The sequence below is a fragment of the Phyllobates terribilis genome, unplaced genomic scaffold, assembly GCF_046119375.1.
Source record: "Phyllobates terribilis strain yellow unplaced genomic scaffold, ASM4611937v1 Scaffold_11__3_contigs__length_659146591, whole genome shotgun sequence".
In the NCBI taxonomy this organism is placed as follows: Eukaryota; Metazoa; Chordata; class Amphibia; order Anura; family Dendrobatidae; genus Phyllobates; species Phyllobates terribilis.
In genome coordinates, this window is record NW_027362771.1 from 122,324,093 (window position 1) to 122,350,391 (window position 26,299).

At 43.5% G+C, this 26,299-nt stretch overlaps 1 protein-coding gene across 1 annotated transcript in view; it reads left to right on the forward strand.

Annotated features, from left to right (window-relative positions):
- The window catches only part of LOC141165727 (dynein axonemal heavy chain 3-like), a 2,796,342-nt gene that overhangs the window by 1,459,290 nt on the left and 1,310,753 nt on the right, over positions 1-26,299 (forward strand). The window contains exon 39 of the mRNA XM_073651577.1: positions 21,417-21,602. Within this exon, the coding sequence (XP_073507678.1) occupies positions 21,417-21,602 (186 nt within the window). The remainder of the gene's footprint in view (positions 1-21,416; positions 21,603-26,299) is intronic.

The window sequence follows — 26,299 nt, forward strand, 5'->3', positions numbered from 1 at the left end:
AAGAGGGAAAAAGTCAAGGTGTTGGAGTGGCCTAGTCAGTCTCCTGACCTTAACCCAATTGTAAACTTGTGGAAGGAGCTCAAGAATAAAGTCCACATGAGACACCCAAAGAACCTAGATAACTTGGAGAAGATCTGCATGGAGGAGTGGGCCAAGATAACTCCACAGACCTGTGCCGGCCTGATCAGGTCTTATAAAAGACGATTATTAGCTGTAATTGCAAACAAGGGTTATTCCACAAAATATTAAACATAGGGGTTGTATAATAATTGACCCACACTTTTATGTTTAAAATTTAATAAAATTCAACTGAGCAACACAACTTTTTGGTTTGTAAGATTTATGCTTCTGTTCATAAAACCTACTCTCGTTTGCAGTTTGAAGGCTCTAACTTATTTGCATCTTATCAAACCAGCTAAATCTGCAGTGGGTTGAATACTACTTGTAGGCACTGTATATATTAGGTCAAATTATGGCATTGGCAATGGATTTGGTACTGTAAGAGAAAAAACTGCCCATTTTACTCCAAAAAAGGGGACGCCAATAGCATTAGCATCACATGCACTTCTAGCAGTAACCGTTACAGCAGTAGTACTACCAAAACACAGGTCACATGGAATATATGTCTCAACACTTGTCTTAGTCACATTGGGATGATGTAGCCTCTGATAGCGACATCATCAGCTTGAGTCAGTGTTCTTTACAGTTCATCTTCTCCTCCTTCTTCTCTACCATAATAGAGTACATAATAGAGTACATAATGCTGTACAGAGCTCAGTTTTCATTCGAGCAATGACACCTGTTTCAGTTCTGCCCCATAGCCCCTTAAACTACAGCACCTTTGTGGCTGAAGAACATACTGTACTAGACAAGAACAACATCTCCCAGTTGATTTATTGAATGAAAGGAATAGTAGTCAACCTTTGTATTTGTAAAACATTGAGACATAGGAGATGAAAGACCCAATTCTAACACTAATCTCTGTTGCAGGCTCTGTGTGTCATAGTAGTAAGGACTTTGACAGTGATAGTAACACTTTATGCTATGGCAAATATCGAGGTAGAAATTAGATGTGTGTGGGGAAATGGAAGGAGTAAGGAGCTCCGGTCATTTTCCACACAGATGCAAATGTCAGCTATATCTGGGATGATAATGATAATGATTCTGTGGTGGACAAAACCTATTAACCAGACATGGGTCACAAAGAGCACAGGCGACGTTCGGCTTAAAAATGTTCTGAGGCTAAATCGGCTTGCTATGTTGTCAGCTCTGGAGCAGGTAATGTTGGTGGAGGCTCAACAGCACCTGAAAAGTCTGGTCGCAGTGGTGACAGTGATTCTTTGGCAATCTGCAGGATCTGCAATTGGAAAATAATCCATGGACATCCCAGCCCAAATACACTAGAAACTAGAGCTCACTTTCAGAACATGAAGTGGCATCCCCTACTCATTTTGGGAAAAGCAAGGTGGCCAGCAATCAGAGCAGGCCTCAATTTGTTCTCTTCACCCTTTTCATCACATTCATCTTTCTGTCAGCCAAAACACACCCTTTTCTCTTCTTTCTCCATTACACCTGCAAATATCCATCCCTGATTGTGTGTCGAGTTAACAGGTGTATGCTCCCTGTCATCCTCAGGTGTGCAGCCTGCCTTTTTAGAAATTATAGTATGTGCTCAATCTTGCTAGAAAATACCCAACCAGGATAATTTCTTGCAGAAAGGGGTGCCCACTCTGTTATTATATACAGTAAAATGTATGCCACTCTCTAGTCTTGTTTTTGAGCTCTAAAGTGAACTCCACTGTATACACCTGGAGTAGCAACTGTGGCCAGGAACAATTCATGAGTTTCACAGCTCACTTGGTATATGTTTGTTGTGCCATTGATGCACTATCGCAGCTTGAACTTGTGGTGGTAATGTCGAGGAGACAGAGAACTACATGTGTTTCTACCATGTGGCGGTGCTTATCTGTCTCCTCCTATACCTTCTTCAGATCCTACTTAACAGATATGACCCCATTCCCAACAACCACAGGATATAAAATTGTTTCCACACATCAACCTCATTCATTCTTTTTGCTCATGCAAGCTAAAGTGTTGCAAATCAGTTTTACAGCTTAAAAGCCTGGAGGAAAAAAGTCATAAAGCAAACAAGTTTCAGCAACTCGCATGCTGGCTGGCTATTAGTGAACTGCAGCTGGGAATTGTGATCGACAATGACTGAAACATTCTGGCTGCCTTACAGTTGGACAAAGTTACTCCTGCTCCTTGCGTGGCTTATGCCCTAACTTTAATAGTGCAACATTTCTTTCACAAATATACCAGTTTGAGGAGGTTAGTGGCTATGGCCGGGAAAGTGTCAACTCATTTAAACCATTCTTACACAGCAAAGCACACTATCATGGCTTTGCAAAAATGGTCTGCAACAGCACTGTCTGATTAGCAAAGTTGCAGTCCACTTGTATTCCTTGGTGCATATGTTGAAGCATCTGAATGATCATCCTAAAGCAGTGACAGACCATGTCATGCCACAGCCAAACTGGAACATGGGTTATTTTGAGATGGGACAAAATGGCAGCTGATTATTGTTACATTTCTCTTACTGAAGTCCTTCGAAGAGGCGATCAAATCTAATAGTAAGGACAAGTGTGGAATCAACAATGTCATGCCCCTCATATTTATCTTGGAAAACACACTCACGATAAAGCAAGAGGAAATTGAGGAACAGTGACTTCAACATGTTTAGTGCAGCCTTGTGTCTGTTGTGGACCTTAAAGATTCATTGTACACACAGCATAGTTTGGAGGATCAGGGAGAGGAGCAGGATGAGCAGCAGTAGGTGGATGTAGAAGGAACATAGAGTTGACACAGACAGGGGATGAGGCTAACAATCCAAGAGAAAATGAAAACGATGATGCATGTCAAACAACCTTTGCAGTGGAGTGATGAAAATGAACCAAGGGGACCCTCAGTCCTGCTGGCCAACATAGCAAGCTATACAGTTGTGCTCAAAAGTTTACATACCCTGGCAGAATTTTTCCTTTCTTGGCCTTGTTTCAGAGAATATGAATGATAACAAAAAAACTTTTTCTCCACTCATGGTTATTGGTAGGGTGAAGCCATTTATTGTCCAACTACTGTGTTTTCTTTTTTTAAATCTTAATGACAACCAAAAACATCCAAATGACCCTGATCAAAAATTCACATACCCCAGTTCTTAGTACCGTGTATTGCCCCCCCTATCATCAATGACTGCTTGAAGTCATTTGTGGTAGCTGTGGATGAGGTTCTTTATTTTCTCAGATGGTAAAGCTGCCCATTCTTCATGGCAAAAAGCCTCCAGTTCCTGTAAACTCCTGGGCTGTCTAGCATGAACTGCGCTCTTGAGATCTCCCCAGAGTGGCTCAATGATATTGAGGTCATGAGACTGAGACATATATATATATATATATATATATATATATATATATATATATATATATATGTTACTGTAAAAGTCAGAAGGCCAGTAAAACCTAGGATTTACCGGTCAATCTGGACATTTACCGAGGCCGTCGGTAAAAGCTCAAAATGAAAAGTAAAATTGGTCTTTTACCGGTGAAGTCTTGGTAAATCTTAACATTTCTCAACAGCGTTGGTAAAAGTCAGATGTATTCCATATAAACGAACGATTTTGGACTTTTACCTGGGCGAATTGGTAAATCTTTACATTTACCAGCATGTGTTGGTAAAAGTAACTACCAGCATGTGTTGGTAAAAGTAACTTTGAGTCACAGAATTCTGACTCTTACCAGCAGATGATGGTGGTAAAAGTTAACTAAACGCAATTTCTGACTCTGATGAAGGCCTTAATCGTTAGAAATATTTTTATTCTTCAAAATGCAAATGCAAATGAACAAATACAAATAGGAATATGCAAATAGAAAACATTTATGTAGTAAAATACTTCTCAAAAATGACAAATTACCGCAAATACAAGAATAACGCAACTTCAAAACTATGTAATTCTGAATGCAAATAGGAAAATGCAAATAGAAAACATTTATGTAGGAAAATACTTCTCTAAAATAACAAATTACCGCAAATACAAGAATAACGCAACTTCAAAACTATGTAATTCTGAATTCAAATAGGAAACATTTATGTAGGAAAATACTTCTCAAAAATGTCAAATTAACGCAAATACAAGAATAACGCAACTTCAAAACTATGTAATTCTGTAATTGTGACTAGGGATAAGCGGATAGATCCATCCAGACCCGTTATCCGAGCGGATAACGGGCTGTACGGATACGGATAATGCCGATATCTGTCGGATATATCCGTGCCTTCCGATAATGCATGTTTCATGCATCATCGGAAGGCATGAATGGTGCGAGTGTGCAGGGCAGACAGGTATAAAGCTAAATTGCTACTTACCGGAGGTTTCCCAGGTCTCGTCGTCCGCGTTCTCTTTCCGAGTCACATGACTGCATACGTCACCACGCAAGTGATGCATGCGTAAGTCATGTGACACAACTCGTGTCACATGACTTATGCACCTGTCACTTTCGTGGTGACGTGTGCAGTCATGTGACCCGGAAGACGGAGGATGCGGCCGGCCGACGAGACCTGGGAAGCCTCTGGTAGCCTCCGGTAAGTAGTGATCTTTAAGTGGCGGAGAAGGGGGGTCCGGCCAGAGGGCGGGATGACCCTAGTGGGCGGGGAGTTCCTACTGCAGTGACGCAGCGAGGATCTCCTCGCTCAGGTATGCCCTGGCCGAGTCCCCACCATCACTGGTGACGGCAGGGATGCCCACCGGCGTGCAGGGAGTCTCCCCCCGCATCACTGGTGACGCAGGAGGGATGCCCCTGCACATGGATAGTTGTCCCATAGACTTATATGGGACACGGATAGGATCCGGATCCACTCGGATCTCGGTCTTATCCGTACGGATAGACGGATATCCAGCTATCCACTCAACTCTTATTGTGACCCGTTAAATTGCACTTAATTTTTCATCTCAATGAAAAAGACATACAACAAACACAAAAGAGGACCTATTTGTTGCAACGCGGTTGGGAATTGTGACACTTTGAATGGCAATTCATTTTTGCCAGCCTACAAACACATTTCTTGTTTAGGCACTTCTTTAAACAGTTGCATTTCTTCAATCCCTGACCTCCCACCAACGATTGTTGGGAAACCGCCGTGCGAAGACTGATCTGATCTTTTTTCACATCCTGCAATCCTATGAAATTTTCCTGACAGATGGTGAACTGATTGTGATAATATAATGCATTTAGGATCCCAGAGGTAGTCCCCACTTGGTAGAAGTCATCTTTTTTTATAATAATCGCAATGATCGACTTAGGGTTCATTTTTGAACGGTCGACGTCTGGAATTCTGATTCTGATGTTCTGTCCAATGTTAGGCTCGGGTAATTTTTGACTGGAACATTTCAACATTTTCTTGGCCTGTGTTTCAAGTCCTTCTCTTGCAGCTTTTCGAACTCTTCTGACCGCACCAATTCTTCTATTGATTGTATGCAAAATCAAAATGTCAGGTTGCTGATCATCATGAAGTTCTCCATCTTTCTTAGAAGGCTTTGACTCGACACTTTTTTCTTTTAGGTCTTCATTATTCTTGGATGGCAAAATTGGTGGAGTTTGATATGCTGTTAAGGTGTGCGGACAGTTGGATAAGTCCAAAGCTTCTCCTTCCGTTGTGAACAGCTGATGACAGTTGGATTCATCCGAAGCTTCTGCTGCTGTCGGTGCTAACGTGTGATGAAAGTTAGATTCATCTGACCCTTCGGCTTCTGTTGGTGATGTCGGATCACTAGCTTCCTCTTGCAAACCAACAAACATTTTTTTAAGATCTTCTTCTGAAGAGAGATTTCTGATCCCATCACTAGGAATTTTGGAGGTAGCTAGACCCATCTGCATTGGTACTCCGAACATAGCTTCATAGGGCGAGCATTTTATTCCCTCATGGTATGCTCTATTTTTCATTGCTTGTACAAAGCGAAGGCCCTCAGACCACTTGGGTGACTTATTTGTTTCCATCCACGTTGACAACATGTTTTCAATGTCTTGATTTGCTCTTTCCACGGAGCCTTGGGACTGGCTGTGTCTTGGTTTACCATGCACTATTTTCATATCAGGCCACATCGCGCACAAACTCTGTATGACCTTGTTACAAAATTACCTCCCATTATCAGAATGCAGAATACACAGGGCACCAAAAGTGGAAAAAATGTCAAGGAGGTGGTACACAACCTCTTCTGCTCTTTTAGTGCATAAAGCACGTAGAAGAACAAATTTAGTGACGTGGTCTTGATAGACGAATACGAACTTGAAATCATTATCACAATTGGATTGCATGTCAATGAGAGCGACTTGAGCACGAGAATTCATTTCACTGTGTAGGATGGGTTTCACAACAAGGCCTTTTTTGGTAATCTTCTGTTTTTTCTGGCATGGCTGGCAGCGTCACAGAAAAATAACTATTGACTCCTTTGTGACATTTTTGAACTTACGGTTCACCTCCTTTAGGATCCTGGTCCGCCCTCCGTGGCCGGTACTGATGTGCGCATTATGAATGACACTAAAGAGTTCTACACACCGAACGTAATGCAACACGTTGTCTTTTTCACCCAAGATTGGTGCAATTAACTTTTCATCACTTCCGACGGTCATGATGTCGTACCTCTTCAAACGCCTGTAGTGAATACTCTGTTTAGGTACCGCCGCCTTAGCCTCCTTCACTTCTTTCAATATATTCTCGTATTTATCGTCCGTGAGATAAAAATTATTATCTTGCTTTTTCTCCACCACTTCATTCAAGAGTTCCGAAAAACGATCTTTCATTTCCTCACTCATGATCTGACAATCAGCTAGTGCCTGTGCAGCTTTGACAGGCAGTCGGCTATGCAGCTTTGAGCAGTATGTGCAGCTTGCAAAACACTCAAGCAGTCGTCCAGCATGAGGACACAAACAGGAAGTACGCCCATTTACCCACACTGCTTGGCAAGAATCCCATGTTCTTTTGTAATAGGGTTACTCAGCATTGTGTGAAAGACTGTACAACAGCACCATCTACTGGTCTAACACTGCCATTGATGAGTTAGTGATATTCTTCAGGCAGTGATTGGGCAGCAATCTAAGAAGAGAACCCCAGGAAACTAGGACTTGAGGCAGGAGCTATTTTAGGGAGAGTGAGAGGACTGGTGCTGTGCTGACTAGACTGAGCCCAGACAGGGCTGTTGCGCTGTTTCCTTCCAGCCTGTTCTCGGAATGCGCTGTCTTCCTATTCCCCTGATCAGAGACTACGGTGCTCGGGTGGAAACCAGCAACTCCGGCTCAGAGCTTATCTGCATATCTTCTGGTTCTACCACATTGGCACAGCAACAGTAAATCATGTGAGCGGTGTTAGCGTCCACCTTGCAAGGGGCCCTTGGAAAGACTTTGGACTCTGCGCTGTACAGGAAGCTAAGTACAGGACAATTTATACACTACTACACCGGCAGCGTGTGTACTTCTTGTAACTTTTTGTGAGAGGGTGCTACGGAACACTGATACCCTAAGATTCATAGGACGTTCTCTTTTGCATATTTTAGTGTGGGGTTAGTGGTTGTATGTTAGCGGGAAGTGGGCACTTTTTGTATGATCGGAACAATAATCATAGGATAGTCAGGATTGACATCTGTATATATAGAACGTACATACGTTACAGGGTAGCAGATACCTTACAGGGTAGCAGATTTTGTTCATTGTTATTACCATATTTTCCCCATTTACTCTTATTACATTTATAAAAACTTTGAACACTGTGTCCTCCATTTCCTCGCCGTATCTGCCTAATCAGACACCTTTCCCACTGTGTCCTCCATTTCCTCGCTGTATCTGCCTAATCAGACACCTTTCCCGTGGTGGCTTACACTTTTTATTACACCCTTCTCAGCTACATTTACCAAGAAGCCGTGGTAAATGTGCACATTTACCAACTGCGCTTACACCCTTCTCAGCTACATTTATATGTGCACATTTACCAACTGCGCTTACACCCTTCTCAGCTACATTTACCAAGAAGCCGTGATAAATGTGCACATTTACCAACTGCGCTTGGTCAAAGTCAGATGTTCCATCTTCACACCTGATATTTCAGACTTTTACCACGCTCGACGGTAAATGTTAACATTTACCAAGACTTCACAGGTAAAAGTCCAATTTTACTTTTCATTTTGAGCTTTTACCGACGGCCTCGGTGAATGTCCAGATTGACCGGTAAATCCTAGGTTTTACCGGCCTTCTGACTTTTACAGTAACATACATATATATATATATATATATATATATATATATATATATGTATCCATCTGAACTAACAGTCCTATGCAGGCAGTGTATGTGGCAAATTGCAGTGCATGATACAGCGCAAGAGGGTCCATTGAACGTCCTGTCTGCTGCTACTGTAATAATTACAGATGTTTGTGCACATAGCCCCAGATATCAGGGGCCAGGGCAATTTTTTTTATCTTAATCCTGGTTATTTGCTTAAAACGCAATCCAGAGTACATCATTTTTCTGCTCCATTTGCTTGTTCTCAGTGCAGAATAAAGCCAGATCTGTTCAATATTTCAGCGATAAAAATTCAGAAATTTAAACTGAACGTGGAAAATATTGGCCTCCTTTTCCATTCTGTTGCAGTGTGTCGGTCAAACTATTCACACTCGGTGTCTGTGAAGAATAGTATTAGCAAATTACAGGCCTGCTATTTAAAATCGTGTTTCTCTGTTAGACATAACACCTATAAGAGTGTTCCAAAATCAACAATTTTTTCCATTTTCATTCCATTGCAGTGTGTTGGTAAAGCTATTCACACTAGGTGTCTGTGAAGAATAGTATTACTAAATTACAGGCCTGCTAATTAAAACCGTGGTTCTCTGTCAGACATAACACCTATAAGAGTGTTCCAAAATCAGCCATTTTTTCCATTTTCATTCCGTTGCAGTGTGTTGGTAAAGCTATTCACACTAGGTGTCTGTGAAGAATACTATTAGCAAATTACAGGCCTGCTATTTAAAACCGTGGTTCTCTGTCAGACGTATCACATATAACTGCATTCCAAAATCAGCCATTTCTCGTGAACGTGGAAAATATTGTCCTCCATTAAAAATGGGCAAGGTGGGTGGCAAGGGATGGGGAAGTGAACGTGATGGTGATGTTGCATGCAGAGGCCGAGGACGTGGCCGTGGGCAAGCTGAAATTGTGCCACAACAAACATCCACATCTTGTCTCTCGACCTTCCTTTCCCAATTACTAGGGGACCGCAGAGCACCACTATTGAACACATAGCCGTGTCAAAAGGTTGTTGGTTGGATAGCAGATAATGTTTTCAGTCTGTCTTTCACACAGTCAAGTCTCAGTAGCTGAGAGTCTGGACTGCATAATTCCTCACCCTGATCCTCCTTCCTCCCACCATGCTGAGCGCCCGGAGACAACTGATCCCACACTTGGACACTCAGAAGAGCTGTTCACTTTTCCATTTGTAGATTCGGGCCTCTCTCCCAGCCAGCTTCAAGTGAGCCAAGAGGAGAACGTGTGTAGCAATGCCCAAATATTGGAGCAGCCACGGTCACACGAAGGCGACAATGGGAAAGTGCAATTACTGTTGCAAGAAGTGGATGATGATGATGATGAGACACAATTGTCAGAAAGTTAGGAGGAGGACCACGGTGCGGAAGTGGAAGACGAGGTGGTGGGTGATATAGTAACTGACTCAACCTGGCAGGGAGGCATAGTACCACAACAGGCAGGAAGAAATATTTTGTGTCTGCAGCCACAAGGCGGGAAAGCGTTCCTTGTAACACCAACACAGCGTAAGTTGCCAGTACAACTGTTAAGTCTTCCCAAGTCTGGTTATTTTTTATAGATTCTGTAGATAACCCCAAAAAGGCCATTTGCACCACCTGCCAGGCCAGCATCAGCAGGGGAAGCAAAACTAGCAGCCTGACCACCACCAGCATGATCAGGCACATGGCAGCAATCCTATGTCCACGGCGCATGCCAAGATGCCTCCCACTCTGAACCTGTCGTTGAACACTCTCAACTAGCACCATAAGCAAGCACATCCACGTCCTTGTCCCAGCGAAGCATTCAGTTGTCCCTACCCCTGTCCTTGGTACGCAAAAGCAAATAGGCAGCCAATGCCCCACAGGCCACACTACCAAATTCATACATTTTGCGAATGCTTGCACTCGAAATGTTGCCTTTTAGGCTCATGTAGATGGAAGCTTTCCACAACCTGATGCCGGCGGCCATCCCTCGGTACTCAGTCCACAGCCACCACTATTTCTCTTGGTGTGCCATCCCCGCATTACACGAGCATGTGTCCCACAACATTAGACATGCCCTCAACAGCGCAGTTACTGGATAAGTTCACCTAACCATAGACACCGGGACAAGTGTTTTTGGGCAGGGACGGTACATCTCTCTGATGGCACACTGGTTTACTATAGTGGAAGCCGGGACCCAGTCGGACCTTGGGACCGAACACATCCTTCTGACGACGAGAATTGCGGGCCCTGGGTCAATCAGGGTTGCCCCCACATTCTTCAGCTCCTGCACCTTCTCCTCCTTCTCTTCAGCTTCCATCTCCAAATTGACCACATCATTCGCAAGCTGGAAACACTGCAGCACTGCCTCGGCCAAGCGACAACAGGCTGTGCTAAAGCTAATAGGCTTAGTTGACAAACCGCACAACGCTGAAGAGTTGTGGACAGCTCTGAAAGAACAGGTAGATCTGTGGTTGACACCAATGACCCTACAGCCAGGCATGGTCGTGTGTGACAATGGCCGGAACCTGGTGGCGGCTTTGAGGCGAGTCGAGCTCCCACAAGTACAATGCCTGACCCATGTGCTTAACTTCGTGGTTCAGAGGTTTCTCAAAATCTACCTGGATCTGTCAAATTTGCTTGTCAAAGTACGCCGCCTGTGTGCCTATTTTAGAAAGTCAGCTACTGCTTCCACCGCCCTAGCAGTGCTTCAGCAGCGTTTGCAGCTTCCAGTTCACCGACTGATCTGCGATGTCCCTACGCATTGGAACTCTACATTACAGATGTTGTGAAGAATTTGTGAGCATAAGAGGGCAGTTGTTGAATACCAGCATCAATAAGGCCGTCGGTATTCAGGTAAGACTCCACACATAAAACCTCAGGAGTGGACATGGATGTCAGACATATGTACCATCCTCCAAAACTTTGAGGACTCCACCAAGATGGTGAGCATCAATGACGCCATAATTAGGATCACCATCCCGCTTCTCTGTCTTCTGAAACACTCTCTGCTCACAATTAAAGAGGATGCATTGCAGGCGGAGCACAATGAGATGGAGCAAGGAACCATACAGGGTGATTCCACACAGCCCAGCCTCATCTCATCCCAATGTGGATTGGGTGACAATCAGGAAGAGGAGGAGGAGGAAGAACAGGAGCTAGTTTCCTGAGCCTTAGACGGTACTACCTGCAAAACTGTCATACCGTCTGTTCAGCATGTATGGCCTGAGGATGAGGAGGAGAGCATAGTCCGTAATCTTTTTGGTGAGGAAATGGAAGTATGGTCTCTCTGCAGTCTGGCAAACATGGCTGAGTTTATGTTACGCTGCCTTTCCAGTGACCCTCATGTTGTCCAAATTTTGGGTGACAGTCATTATTGATTGGTAACATTCTAGACCTATGCCACAAGGAGAACATTCTGTCTCTTATTCCCTTGCAGGACAGGCTTAATAAAATGGTGCAGTACGAGAAAGCCCTTGTTGCGGAATTATTATAAAAATTCACATCTGAAAACGCTGGCGGCAGAGGTCACAGTTCATTGGACAACCAAGGAGTACAGGCGAGAGAGACACAAATGCAATCAAGCTGAGACAGAGGAACACTGTCAAAGTTATGGGACAGTTTTCTCAGACCCTCCCATCGCACAAGCCCTGATGCGTGGGGTAATCTCCCAAGGAGGGAAAAGTTGCGTAAGATGCTGAGGGAGTACCTTTCCGACCGTACCAACGTCCTCCGTGATTCCTCTGAGCCTTATAATTATTGGGTATACAAGCTGGACACGTGGCATGAACTGGTTCTCTATGTCTTGGAGGTCCTGGCCTGCCCTGCCGCTAGCGTTTTGTCTGAGTTTTTAGTGCAGCCAGTGGAATTATAATCGATAGGTGCATCCGCCTGTCAACTGAAAATTCTGACAGGCTGACTCTTTAAAATATGAACAAGGGCTGGATTGGGCCAGACGTCTCAACACCACTGAATGATAGCAGCGTAACAAACTCAAATCCAGTGTCTTTTTTTGGGAGGTCTAACTCTATTCCCATGCACCTCTGTCTTCACACCCAGACATGAGTATATGCTTCATGATTTTGTCTTTTTGCTCTTGTCCTCCTTCTTCTCCGCATCCTCATCCTCCACCACCATATCACCACCATATGTAGCATAACAGCATATCTAAGTCTCTTGCAAGGGACATTGGAGTTCCTCCAAATTTTTGGCAGCCGTTGCTTCACTGCATATTTAAACTGTATGGGAGACACACTTCCTAATAATGGGAACATTGTTTTCAGGAGGCCCTCCGATCTCTACGTCTCTTGCAAGGGGCATTGGAGTTTCTCCAAATTTTTGACAGCCATTGCAGTCACTGCAAAGGCAAACAGTATGGGAGACCCTCTCCTTTCTAATGGGAATATGTCATTACTGTGGCCCAGCTCTATGTGTCCTTAAATTGTTAATAGGGTTTTTCCTAAATTTTGGCAGCCATTGGCCTCACTGCATACCCTATAACTGAATAGCAGACCCTCTCCTTTCTAATGGGAACATGTCGTACCCATTACTGTGACCCAGCTGTATGTGTCTTTAAATTGTTAGGGCGGTTTTTACTAAATTTTGGTAGCCGTTGGACTCACTGCATACCCTACAACTGAATATCAAACCCTCTCTTTTCTAATGGGAACATGTCATTACTGTGGCCCAGCTCTATGTGTCTTTAAATTGTTCCTAGGGTTTTTCCTAAATTTTGGCAGCCGTTGGATTCACTGCATGCCCTATAACTGAATACCAGACCCTCTCCTTTCTAATAGGAACATTTTTTTTACTGAGACCCTCCTCTATGTCTCTTCAAAGGGATTATGGTTGCGCCTTTGCAGTCATTGCATACGCAATAACGTTATAGGAGGCCCATTTGTTAATAATGGGAACAACAAAGCATAGCCGACTGCTGGCCCTTTAAGAATAGTAAGGGCCGCCAGATGGCCCTATAAAAATAGTCTTTGTGACTTTCCGAGTCCCTCCATCATAAATGAAACAGGATCTGTCTGATGATGTGTCACACACCACATGGCCAGATAAGGTTGTAAAATGTTAAAATGACACTTTCACGGTAATGCATTTGTCTTGGTTGAAAGCAATACAAAAGTGCAAAAACGCATCAAAAACGATACATGTGAACATAGCACAAGGTGTGGAGGAGCATTTTTGCTTTTGGTTATTTATTTTGCCTTATATACAAGTCATTACCCTGGAAAGGATGTTCCTTAACATATTTCCCAGGAAAATCCCTTTTGTTTTTGTATGTTTTATTGTGAGTCCGTAAAAATGGCGTAATAACTCTGACAACTTTGTTGACATCAGTGACCTGGGAGTCAAAAATACTTCCAGGGGTCTTCCCCATGCTGTTCTCATGTCATTTGAGCACTGTTCCCATCGATTTGGGCAATGTTTAGGCCCTCTGCAGACCGCCGGGGGAGCTGCCAGAAAAATGCTCGAGTTTCCCATAGACTTACATTGGGCTCGTTACTCGGTCCAAGCACTCGAGCCTTCAAATTTGCTCAACTCGAACGAGTACCCGAGCATTTTAGTGCTCGCTCATCACTAGTAAAACTGACCTGGCAATATGATTCCCCAGGTCAGTACAAGTACGCAGATACCAAACATGTATAGTTTTTTTGTTGAAGTGGTGAAAAAAAATTCAGAAATTTCTCACATTTTTTTTTCACTGTTGTTGCCATTTTCCGAGACCAATAAATGTATTATTTTTTATGATGTGGGGCAGTGTGAGAGTTTTTTTTTTGGTGGTTTGAGCTGACGTTTTTTGGGGTACCATTTTGGGGTAGATATGATGTTTTGATCACCTAATTTTATTGCAATGTTGCCACAACCAAAATGACGTTATTCTGGTGGGTTTTTTTCTTTCTACATCCTTTAGCAATCTGATTAACTTATTTTAAATTTTGAGAGAGCAGACATTTCTGAACATGAGGATATCAAATATGTGCATTTTTACATTTTTTTACTGTTTTATTTTAATGGGGCAAGAGGGGGGTGATTTGAACTTTTGTGGTTCTTTTATTTTTTTTTTATATTTTTTAAAACATTTTTTTTACTTTTTACTGAATTTAATTGTCCCCTTAAGAGACTTGAAGCTGTGATTGTCCAATCGCCTGTGCTATACATATCACAATCTCCTATGAACGTTGGCCCTTTCACTGGTGGATTGTGTGACAGGCACAGGTGTCTTCAGCAGGCCCCCTACTGTCTTGACAATTCATCGGCACCCTGCAATCACGTTATGGTCTTGCCGATTGCTGGGATCAATGATGGACTTCCTGTCTACCCGTGTTAAATGTCGCTGTCAGTGATTGACAGTGGCATTTACCTGTTAACAGGAGATCCACCCGCAGCTGTTAGAGGCATTTGACTGATTAAATAAGTCAACTCCAACTAAATAACTCCTACATATCCTCTGGTCCCGACTCAGAAACCAGCAAATTCCCACAGCGCACAGTGCATGCACTGGGGGATTCAAAAGTCTGCAGACACGCAGAGTGACTGTAGATTATCGGTTTTTACCGGACAACCCCTTTAAGTGTGGGGAAAGATGCTGGATCAGCGTGTGAGTCCGCATCAAAGGAAGGGCTACGGGCAATGATTTCATCGGTCGTGAAAAGGTTAAAAAAATAGAAATAGATGAAAACAAAAGAAGCAAAAAAATATGGATAGTACCCCATTGCTTCTTATTTGGAATGAAAAAAATATTTCCAAGAGTTTATATCTATAATATAACGGGAGCTGCCTGTCTCTGTCTGAAGCCTTTATAGACTAAGCAAGCGCGACACGCCTGCGCAGTCTGGCTCCAGACAGAAGCAAGCATGGAGATGTTACAGGTAAGAGGAGTGTGTATGGTGCCGGACATCACGGTATGCGTAGACACTGAACGCATACCACGCCATACTTACATACTTACCTGACCGGGAGGAGCGTTGCCGTGGAGCCTCTTTTCGCCGGAGACTGGGGCAGGAGTGAGGCATCAGAATCGGCGCATGCGCATAGCGCTATCCGGCGCCATTTTACTGAAGACACATTTACAGTGTGTCTTCAGCAAAATGGCACCGGACAGTGCGGTATGGGCACGTCCGTGCTCCGGTGCCGCACTCCTCCCCTGGCCTCTGGCAGAACAGGACACAGCAGCGCTGGAGCACAGGGAAGAAAGGTGAGTATAAGTGTTTATTTTTTTGTATGTGTGCAGAGTGAAAGGGATGAGGGCTGCCATACATACCAGGATTGGGGTGTGAGGGGGCCAGACATACCAGGATTGGGGGATGAGGGGTACCAAGCATACCAGGATTGGGGGGATGAGGGGTACCATACATACCAGGATTGGGGGATGAGGGGTACCCTACATACCAGGATTGGGGGAAGAGGGGTGCCATGCATACCAGGATGAGGAATGGGGTGCCATGCATACCAGGATGAAGGGTACCATACATACCAGAATAGGCATGAGGGGTACCATGCATACCAGGATGAGGGATGGGGTGCCATGTATACCAGGATTGGGGGATGAGGAGGCCATACATGTCAGGATTGGGGAATGAGGTGTGCCATACACACCAAAATAGGGATGAGGGGTACCATGCATACCAGAATGAGGGATGGGGTACCATGCATACCAGGATGAGGGCCATACATACCAGGATAGGGATGTGGGGTGCCATGCATAACAGGATTGGGAGATGAGGGGTGCCATGCATACTAGGATGAGGGATTGGGTGCCATACATACCAGGATTGGGGGGATGAGGGGTGGCATGTATACCAGATTTGGAATGAGGGGTGCCATGCATACCAGGAAGATAGATGAGGTGCCATGCATACCAGGATTGGGATGAGGGGTGCAATGTATAGCAGATTTGAAATGAGGGGTGCCATGCATACCAGGATTGGGGATGAGGGGTGCCATGCATACCAGGATTGGAGATGAGGGGTGCCATGCATACTAGGATTGGGGATGAGGGGTGCCATGCATACCAAGATGAGGGGTACCATACATACCAGAATAGGCATGAGAGGTACCATGCATACCAGGATGAGGGATGGGGTGTCATGCATACCAGGATTGGGGGATGAGGAGGCCATACATACCAGGATTGGTGGATGAGGTGTGCCATACACACCAAAATAGGGATGAGGGGTACCATGCATACCAGGATGAGGGATGGGGTGCCATGCATACCAGGATGAGGGGTACCATACATACCAGGATAGGGATGAAGGGTACCATACATACCAGGATGAGGGATGGGGTGCCATGCATACCAGGATTGTGGGATGAGGGGTGCCATGCATACCAGGATGAGGGATTGGGTACCATACATACCAGGATTGGGGGATGAGGGGTGCCATGTATACCAGATTTGGAATGAAAGGTGCCATGCATACCAGGATGAGAGATGCGGTGCCATGCATACCAGGATTGGGATAAGGGGTGCAATGTATACCAGATTTGGAATGAGTGGGTGCCATGCACACCAGGATTGGGGATGAGGGGTGCCATACATACCAGGATTGGGGATGAGGGGTGCCATGCATACCAGGATTGGGAATGAGGGGTGTCATGCATGCCAGGATTGGGAATGAGGGGTGCCATGCATAGCAGGATTTGGGATGAGGGGTGCCGTGCATACCAGGATTGGGTATGAGGGGAGCCATGCATAGCAGGATTGGGGATAAGGTGTGCCATGCATACCAGGATAAGGATGTGGGGTGGGGCATGCATACCTGGATTCGGATGAGGGGCCATGCATACCAGAATAGGGATGAGGGGTACCATGTATTCCAGGATCGGGATGAGGGGTACCATGCATACCAGGAAGAGGGATGGGGTGCCATGCATACCAAGATAGGGATGAGGTATACCATCAATATCAGAATGAGGGGTACCATACATACCAAAATAGGGATGAGGGATGGGTTACCATGCATACCAGGATATGGATGAGGAGTGCCCTGCATACCAGGATTGGGTATGAGGGGTGCCATGCATATCAGGATAAGGGATGAGAAGTGCCATGCATACCAGGATTGGGGGTGAGGGGTGCCATGCATACCAGGACTGGGAGTGAGGGGTGCCATGCATTCCAGGATTGGGGGTGAGGGGTGCTATGCATACCAGGATTGGGGGTGAGGGGTGCCATGCATTCCAGGATTGGAGGTGAAGGGTGCCATGCATACCAGGATTGGGGATGCCATGCATACCAGGATGGGGATTAGGGGTGCCATGCATACCAGGATACGGATGAGGGGTGCCATGCATACCAGGATAGCATGGTGGGGACAGGATGGGGGCAGCACAAATACCAGGATGGGGGCAGCAGAAATGCCAGAAGGGAGGCAGCACATAGCAGCATGGGAGACCATATACCAATAAAAATGCTCGCCACCCTGGCGTAGAACGGGTTCAATAGCTAGTATTATATAAGAATAAATTACGGGATTAAAAGCCAATATTCTCTTATATAATGACCATAACCATAATATTTTTTTAAAAGGAACCTGTCACCAGTTTTTGTGTCTCTGAACAAATACCACAACCTTTATATGCTCCTGCTCTGCATTCCACAAACCTGTCTATCATCTCCTGACTCCCCCTGTGTACTCCCAAAAATACTATTTTAATTGCTCCCACAATGTATTTAATTGAGTATGGTCCTGTTCAATGAGTGCCCTCCCTATGTTGTCTGTACTTCCTCTCTGCTCCTAATTGAAGTCCTCTGGCTTGGCTGCTCTAGATGATGTATCCTGTGTAGTGTTGAGCATTCCCATACTGAAATATCGGGTATCGGCCGATATTCGCGGTATCGGAATTCCGATACTTAATTCCGATACTTTTACAATATCGAATACAGGAATCGGAAGTTCCCATAATGCCTGCGCTCTGCAGTGTCTCTGAAGGATGACAAGCTGGGTGGCAGCGCTCAGCTGAGATCCAGCCTGTCATCAGAATGCCATCCCAGCGTGGGAGAATTCTCCTGATTGTTTAAAAGCCGGCGGGCGGTAAAAAGCCGCCGGCTTTTAAACAATCACACGGCCCCATACTGCTTCCCGGCAGCCTCCCACCCCGATCCTCCGCTCCTCTCGCCACCTCCCATCCCGATCGTAAGTTAGGACCGAGCGGGGAGCACAGCACCAAGGAGCGGGGAGCGAATGACCTGGGCGGGGAAGCCGGCAGTGAAAAGACTTCACCGCCGGCTTTCCCGTTCTGTGCTGCGCTTTCCCGCCGGTTATTTCAAATGAACAGCTGAGGTATCAGGTGATGCTGATCAGCTGTTCATTTGAAGTAGCCGCGGTGCCCTCGGAGGGTTCATGTGAGTTCATGCTTGACTGCATTGCATGAACTCACATGAACTTTCCCACGGCCACACAGGTCAGCCTCACCTCCCAGACGATCAGCCCATCATGATTGGTGTGTGTGTGGGTGTCTGCAAGTGTGTGCGGGGTGTCTGTGCGATGTCTGCGGGTGTGTGCGATGTCTGTGCGATGTCTGCGGGTGTGCGTGATGTCTGTGCGATGTGTGCGGGTGTGTGCGGGCGTGCGCGGTGTCTGTGCGATGTCTGCGAGTGTGTGCGGGTGTGCGCGGTGTCTGTGCGATGTCTGCGGGTGTGTGTGGGTGTGCGCGGTGTCTGTGCGATGTCTGCGGGTGTGTGCGTGCAGGCAGACATAGGCCGATGTGACACTACTACTCCCATCGGCCTATGTCTGTCCCCCGTCCACTCGTGCCAGCAGGATCAGCTCGATGGGAGCAGTAGTTCCCATCAGCCTGATCCTGCTATTTAAATTGCCCTACTGTGTCCCCAATAAATTTTAAATACATGTCATTGGTGGCCAGTGGTTACCTACAATAAATTAGTTCATACATTACCTGTCCCCGCCGATCGCCACCTAAAATAAAGTAAAAAATAAAAAACTACACCTATACTCACCTAGACACCTAATTCCCCGAAGCCATCGATCTCCTGTAATAAAATATAAAATAATAAACCACAACCTTATCCTTACCCCTCCGTAGTAGTCCACGAGTGTCCCACGATGATCTCCAGTTCAGAGCAGCCACATAGAATGTGACCGCTCTGAACCGCCGCCGCTAGAATGATGGGGCCATAAAGCAGCCCCGTCACTGCATAAGCGGGTTCACCGGAGTTCAGGCAGCGCAGCTCCGGTCAGCTCCTTTACGGCCCTGCTGTATCGTGAGAAATTCCCACGGTACAGCAGTGCCGTAAAGGAGGTCTCCGGAGCAGCGCTGACTGAATGCACTCCGGTGACCTCAGTCAGTGGCTCCCGCTGCCGGGAGCGGACGTGTTCCCGGCAGCGTGAGCTTACAGCAGCCATGCACAGCTGTCACCATCTCCAGATGTGACAGCTGTGCATGGGAGATCAGCGCAGGAACGTGGACAGGTAACTATTTTTTTTTTTTTAGCAAACTAAGAATTAAATAAAATGGTGTGTTTTATTTCAAATAAATTATTTTTTTATGGGTGTAGTGTGTTTTTTCTTTTTAACACTTTGTAGGTTAGTAATGGGGGTGTCTTATAGACGCCCATCATTACTAACCTGGGCTTCATGGCAGCTGGCACTGACATGAACCCCAGCCCTATTACCACCTGCCACCGCACCAGGGCAGCGTGGAAGAGCGAGGCTAAGTGCCAGAATTGGCGCATCCTATGGATGCGCCATTTCTGGGGCGGCTGACGGCTGGTGTTTCTAGCCTGGGAGGGGGCCAATATTCATGGCACCCTTCCTGGGCTATTAATATCAGCCCCCAGCTGTCTGCCTAGCCTTTGCTAGCTATTAAAATAGGGGGACCCCACGTCATTTTTTTGGGGGGGTCCCCCATTTTAATAGCTAGTAAAGGCTAGGTATTCACCTGGGGGCTGATATTAGTAGCCTGGGAAGCTCCGTGGGTATTACCCCCTTCCCACTACATCTGCCCGAGCCGTCTGCTTAACCTCCGCTAGAGACTAAAATTAAGGGGAACCCCACGCCAATTTTTTTTTTAATAAATCCTTTATTTTAACACTAAATGACAAGTACAGTAATCAACACTGTCACTGTACTTCATATATATGTGACTGACATGTTTCTATCTAACTAATCTATGTATGATTCTCTATTCCTTCTATTCTAAATTGTCGGGTACAGATGCTGAATTGCCGGCCGGCTTTCTTAAAGAGACGGTGCATGAAAACACTATTATTTTTTTAAATAAATCCTTTACACTAAATGACAAGTACAGTAACCAACACTGTCACTGCACTTCATATATATGTGACTGACATGTTTCTATCTATATAATCTATGTGTGATGCTCTATCTTTCTGTTCTAAATTGTCGGGTACCGCTGCTGAATTGCCGGCCGGCTTTTTTAAAGAGACGGTGCATGAAAACACTATTATTTTTTTTAATAAATCCTTTACACTAAATGACAAGTACAGTAAGCAACACTGTCACTGTACTTCATATATATGTGACTGACATGTTTCTATCTATCTAATCTATGTGTGAAGCTCTATTCTTTCTGTTGTAAATTGTCGGGTACCGGTGTATGCGCTGATGAATTGCCGGCTTTTCGCATAATACATTCTACATTATTCTTAGTTGTTTTACTTCATGTAGAATTAACCTACAAGAAAAGAAAGGGTTTATTTTCATTCCGATATTAGTGTCCCATTGACTTGCATTGGTTTCCGGTATCGGAATCGGCGATATCCGATACTTTTTGAGTATCGGTCCGATCCAATCCGATACGATATTTCCTGATATCGGAAGGTACCGCTCAACACTAATCCTGTGTCATCCACACAGCAAAAACAAGATTTTTGGCCTGCATAGTAGCCTCACAGGTCCACCCAGGTGCAATTTGCTCTGCTCTATTGCACGCAGAGCATAAAACATTAGTACACAAGTGCCGAGCTATGTCCGGTCATTTCCGGTGGCAGGGTGAGCTGTATCCGGAATGACATCGCTTGGCGCTTGCAAGCAATGTCATTCCGTCACATACTGCATACTCCTCATTGGATATATTCCACAATGCATACTGTTTTGTATCATTTTAGCTCTGCAAAGCTAGAAATGGAAAATGAAGATGGAATCCTTGAAGTTTCAGAGGACTCAGAGTCTCCAAGTTTTTACACAATTAGCAAGAAAGCAAATGAAGATGTCAAACATATGATTATGGCTTATGGTTTATTTTCAGTTATCTGGTCTGTTGGTGGAATTCTTAACTTAGATTCAAAACAAAGGTAAGTAATATGAAGATTTATTTTCATCTACTAGGTACAGTATTTAATTCATTAGCTATCAACACAAATAATGAGACTATACCATTATTAGAAAATAGTTTATTTTGCTATGCAATTTTTGGAATATTGCTTAATATTGTATATACTGCATCAACTACTATTTACTAATGTTTAATAGTGCATGAGTTCCTATCACCAGCAATATTGCTAGTAATGCCCTATTAAAAAAAAAAAAATAAGGAAGTTCTTGTTCACTGTATGTGGGTAGCTGGATTACATTTTACTTTCACTTTGTAAGCTGACAGACAAGATGCTAAGATCCTAAGCTATAAAAAATACCAGTTGTAAGCTGTGTTATCTTTGTTCCTGAATAAATATGCTTTCACTGTTGAATGGCTGGACAGTACAGAGATTAACCCGCTACCAACAGCAATAGTGGAGCCCTGCTGGTATTTATGCACAGCCTCATTCATAGAAACACAAACCTGTTTTGTTGGTCATTTCCTGGACCTTCTGGTTCCAGCAAAAAAAAGGCATACATGGCTTGGTATGAACGTGATAAAACACAGGATCTGGCAAGTGGCAAAAAATAGACAAGTAAATCTAAATGAGGATTATGGTAAGCCCGAAAACTATTCCCGAAGGTACATGTCAGGAGATCAACAAGTACTGAAATCGCTTCACCTGGCGCCACACCAAACCATGCAAGAGTTGATGGAGGAGGATAAATAGAGCCATGTTGTAGTGTTTGACCTAGGTTTTCTATGGGCTGGTTTATAGCCACTTGGAGTCAATTGCAGAAGGTACATGTGTGCTGGAGCAATGCTAGTTGATATAGCCCATGACTTATAAGTTGTTGGAGTACACATCTGAATTTGGTATGTTGCCCCAAGTTATGGAGTAGAGATGGCTTCTGTGACTGTCCTGAGTGGAGCGAGCTGTGGCTGCCCATAAAGAGAGGAGGAAGATACTGCCCTAGTAGAGGGATGCCCCTGTAATGAGTATAAAGGTTTGCCATGGTGTCTCAGTGACAGAGAGACAGAGCCACAAGGGATGGCAAAGAAAAACTAACACATGAGGAGACAGGTAGATGTAGTCACCAGGAGAGTTAACAAGTGTCCACTGCTTAAAGAGGGTGATGAGTGAAAAGCTAGATGAGCAGAGTTGTGACCTAGGAGTCACAGTACTGTGAGTGAAGAGTAAGCTAGTACAGGGATGTGGGCCTGAGTTGCAATTGTTTGCGCGTAAAGACCTGTTGAATAAAAAGAGTGAAAGAAAGCCTCAGCACCAGTAAAGGAACCAGCCCGGAGTGAGAGGTCAAGGGCCGTGTTGGACTGAGGAGTGAAGGGTCCACCAGTAACCAATTCCAGGGCAACACTTTTCAGCTACATGCAAATGTGACATTATCCTCAATCACAAATTTATATAACAATGAACTGGGTAAAAAAATTATTCATGTTTTATGAATAAGATCCTGCCTTTGTCTGTACATAGTGATTCAAGTATAGTGTGCCAAGTACTGGTCATATAAGAGGGTGGTGGCCCACTCTTGCACAGGGGTTTGCCGGAGGATTTTCTTGTTCTCCTGTGGGCCAGTCCAAGCCTGGTCAAGGGGATTGGACAGATGTCCAATCCCCTTGACCAGGAAGAACATAGAAGGAAGAACATAGAAGAGGTCTGTGAGGAAGAATTGTCTACAAAGATAGTGGAAGTTGTTGCAAAACATATATAGAAACTGTTCCTCATGAAACTAACAAAAGTTGCCACTGTTAAAAAACTGTGTTGCAATGTTAGATATGTGAAAACATGGAATTGTATCCATAACAACTGCCATCTCTTATCTCAGTAATGGGAAAGTCTGTCTTCACTGAATACAGATTTTACCTCAGAATTGAGAATTTTGATAATGACATCAATTTTGGCAGAGAAAGAAAGATTTCTCTAATGAGATATATCACAAAGTTGCTTATTTTCATGTGGACTATTGATTTGTGAAATAAAAATTAAAATGACAGTTACTCTTTAAATTATGTGAGTCAAAGTAATTTAAAGTGACTGCCACACCAGACTGTGGATAGAAAATGTCTGTGGAAAAACTTTAAACACATTCATAGAAACTAGGACAAATCCTTTAAAACAGGCATTAATATTTATAACGTCAAATACAAAGTATGGAATTAAGGTCCCTCAGGAAGAGTACTGTAACAAACATCTCAAATGTTATTTAGAGTATTTATGATTCTCTAAAAAGTTATTTAGACATGCCTTAAATGAAAATAAATGTCTGTTATGACAATTGCAGATATTTATTAATAAAAGAATAATCAGAAACTTTCTGGGTTACTTCTTCCATAAAAAATAGTATGAAATAAAAAGACACATCTTGAATAACTTGCTAGCCCGTGCTTGATACTCGATAGAGCATTGCGGTGCTTGGGTACGCTTGTTACTCGAATGAGTATTGCGGATGCTCTAGTGTCATGCTCGAGTCCTCACCATGCATGTTTCGAGCCTGTCAAACGTGGCGGCGGGTAAGAGAGGCGTGCGTGGTGTAGCAGGAGACTCAAGCCTCCGGAGCTACCAGTGATCAGACAGGGCTGGATATGTCAGAAATTTGAAATAGTGAGTGGAAGGATCTACACAAAGCCTAATAGGTGTGCCGGCCAGTCACACCTGCAGGACAGCTAATCAAGGAAGTGAGCACTTAGTGTCTGTGTGACGTCACAACAGCTGGGGGTTCCACTCAGAGGAAATGGATCCAGCGCTTATCCGATGCGTTTCTGAGGCTACGGCCTCCTTCGTCATTTACTAGTATTTTCATTTCAATATCAAATATTATCCTCACCCCAAAGACTACATTTACTTGTTACAATGTTAGGGTCCAAAAATTCCGTCCTCAGGACCATCTCCAGCATGTTATACAGTTGATGACCTTGCATAGTGATTTTGTAAGGTTAAATTTAGATTTAAGAAACATGTGCACTCAACAGTTTTTATTTCTTTAGCACAAAAATGTAGAGCAAATAATCCAAGTTGAAAGTGAAGATTTAAGAACCAAACATAACAATTTTTTTCCCTTAAAAATGCATTTTTATTGTAACTGCTAGAGGCTAAGATGTCTAGAGACTGGCAAAATGACTTTAAAAAATGAATCACACATTGGAGTCTTTTAGTTGGTCTCCATTGAGGCCAAACTTTGGCAAGTCTTTCATCAAAAAAATCTACAAGTAATGGGTTATTTCAGTGTTCAAAGTAGAAAGTTATGACATCTGAAAGATTGAGCCCATCAGCAAGCCCACAAAACATCAAGCAGTTTCTCAATTTATCACTTAAAAAAATTGAGGTGTTGTAGGTCATAAAGTGAATAGGCACAGTGTCATACCGTCTTCATAATGCTCACAACAAGAAATCATTGTGTATCCTTTAGTGCTTTTACTGGGAAATATTGAGACCAGTGTGCAAACTTTAAAAATGTGACACAGTAATTTTAGTAAACTGATGGAAATGAATCAGGGTAAAATCAAGCTTAGCTATCAAGATTTGACTATACAACTCACTATTACTTGTGGCGTTGTGTGATACGGTGACATTGTCAATACATTTTGTACTATTCTAAATTGTAGGTTTGTTTAAATAATATCTCCTTAATGAAACTCAGTGTTTCAATTAACTTAATTCGAGGAGAGAATGAAGCTATGTCACATTTAATGTTTACCAAGTCTAAAAGAAAAGCTGTTAATTAACTGAAATGGGAATGTGCACTTTCTATCAAGGGTATTATGTAACCTTGAAGAGACAGTTTAGTTTATAAATACATTTATATGTATCTGTAGTTTCAAAGTTTTGTTAATATAGTTTTTTATTATGTTTTTTATCCTATAGTGTAAATGTTGATGTGCTTATTCTTAATAAATCAAATTAGTTATATATTTTACATGATAAATTATAATATTAATATAAAAACTAATGTAATTTAGAATAGCTTAATAGATTTTGCTTTTAAATTCACTAAAATTTCTATGGTGAACCACATGAAGTATTCATTTTTAGATTTTTACCTTGTTGCTCCCTAATTACCTTAATGTTCCCTAATTTCTAGATTTTGAGTCTCTCAATTAAATTTTATTACTTGTTATAGTTAATGGTATTGCATTTTCAAAACATGAAGGTTATTTGTTTTATAATTTAGGGTCTTCAGTAATAATTTTAATATCAATTTCTTGGTTTCTAAGATCTTTGTTTGCAGTTGAGTAGGGACTATCAGTCATATACATCCAATGCAACAAAATCTTGACCGAGGTGCACAATACAGTTATCAGAGTTAGGATTCATTCACACGTCAGTATTTAGTCAGTATTTTTCACCAGTGTTTGTATGCCAAAACCAGGAGTGGAACTTACAGAAAAAAATTATAATTGAAAGATTGCCACCTGTTCTGCGTTTTGGAGACACTTATGGCTTTCACATACAAATACTGTTGAATTACTGTTCAAAAAAACTAATGTATGAATGAGATCTTATAATAAGCCAAGCACGTTTGCTACAAGACCAAAATACATTTTAATCCCTTGAATGACTCGTAACAAAACTGGTGGAAAACTGTGAAAAATGTATATAAACATAAATTTAATAATATAACTAGTATACTGTGGTGGCCAAAAGTATTGGCACCCCTGCAATTCTGTCAGATAATACTC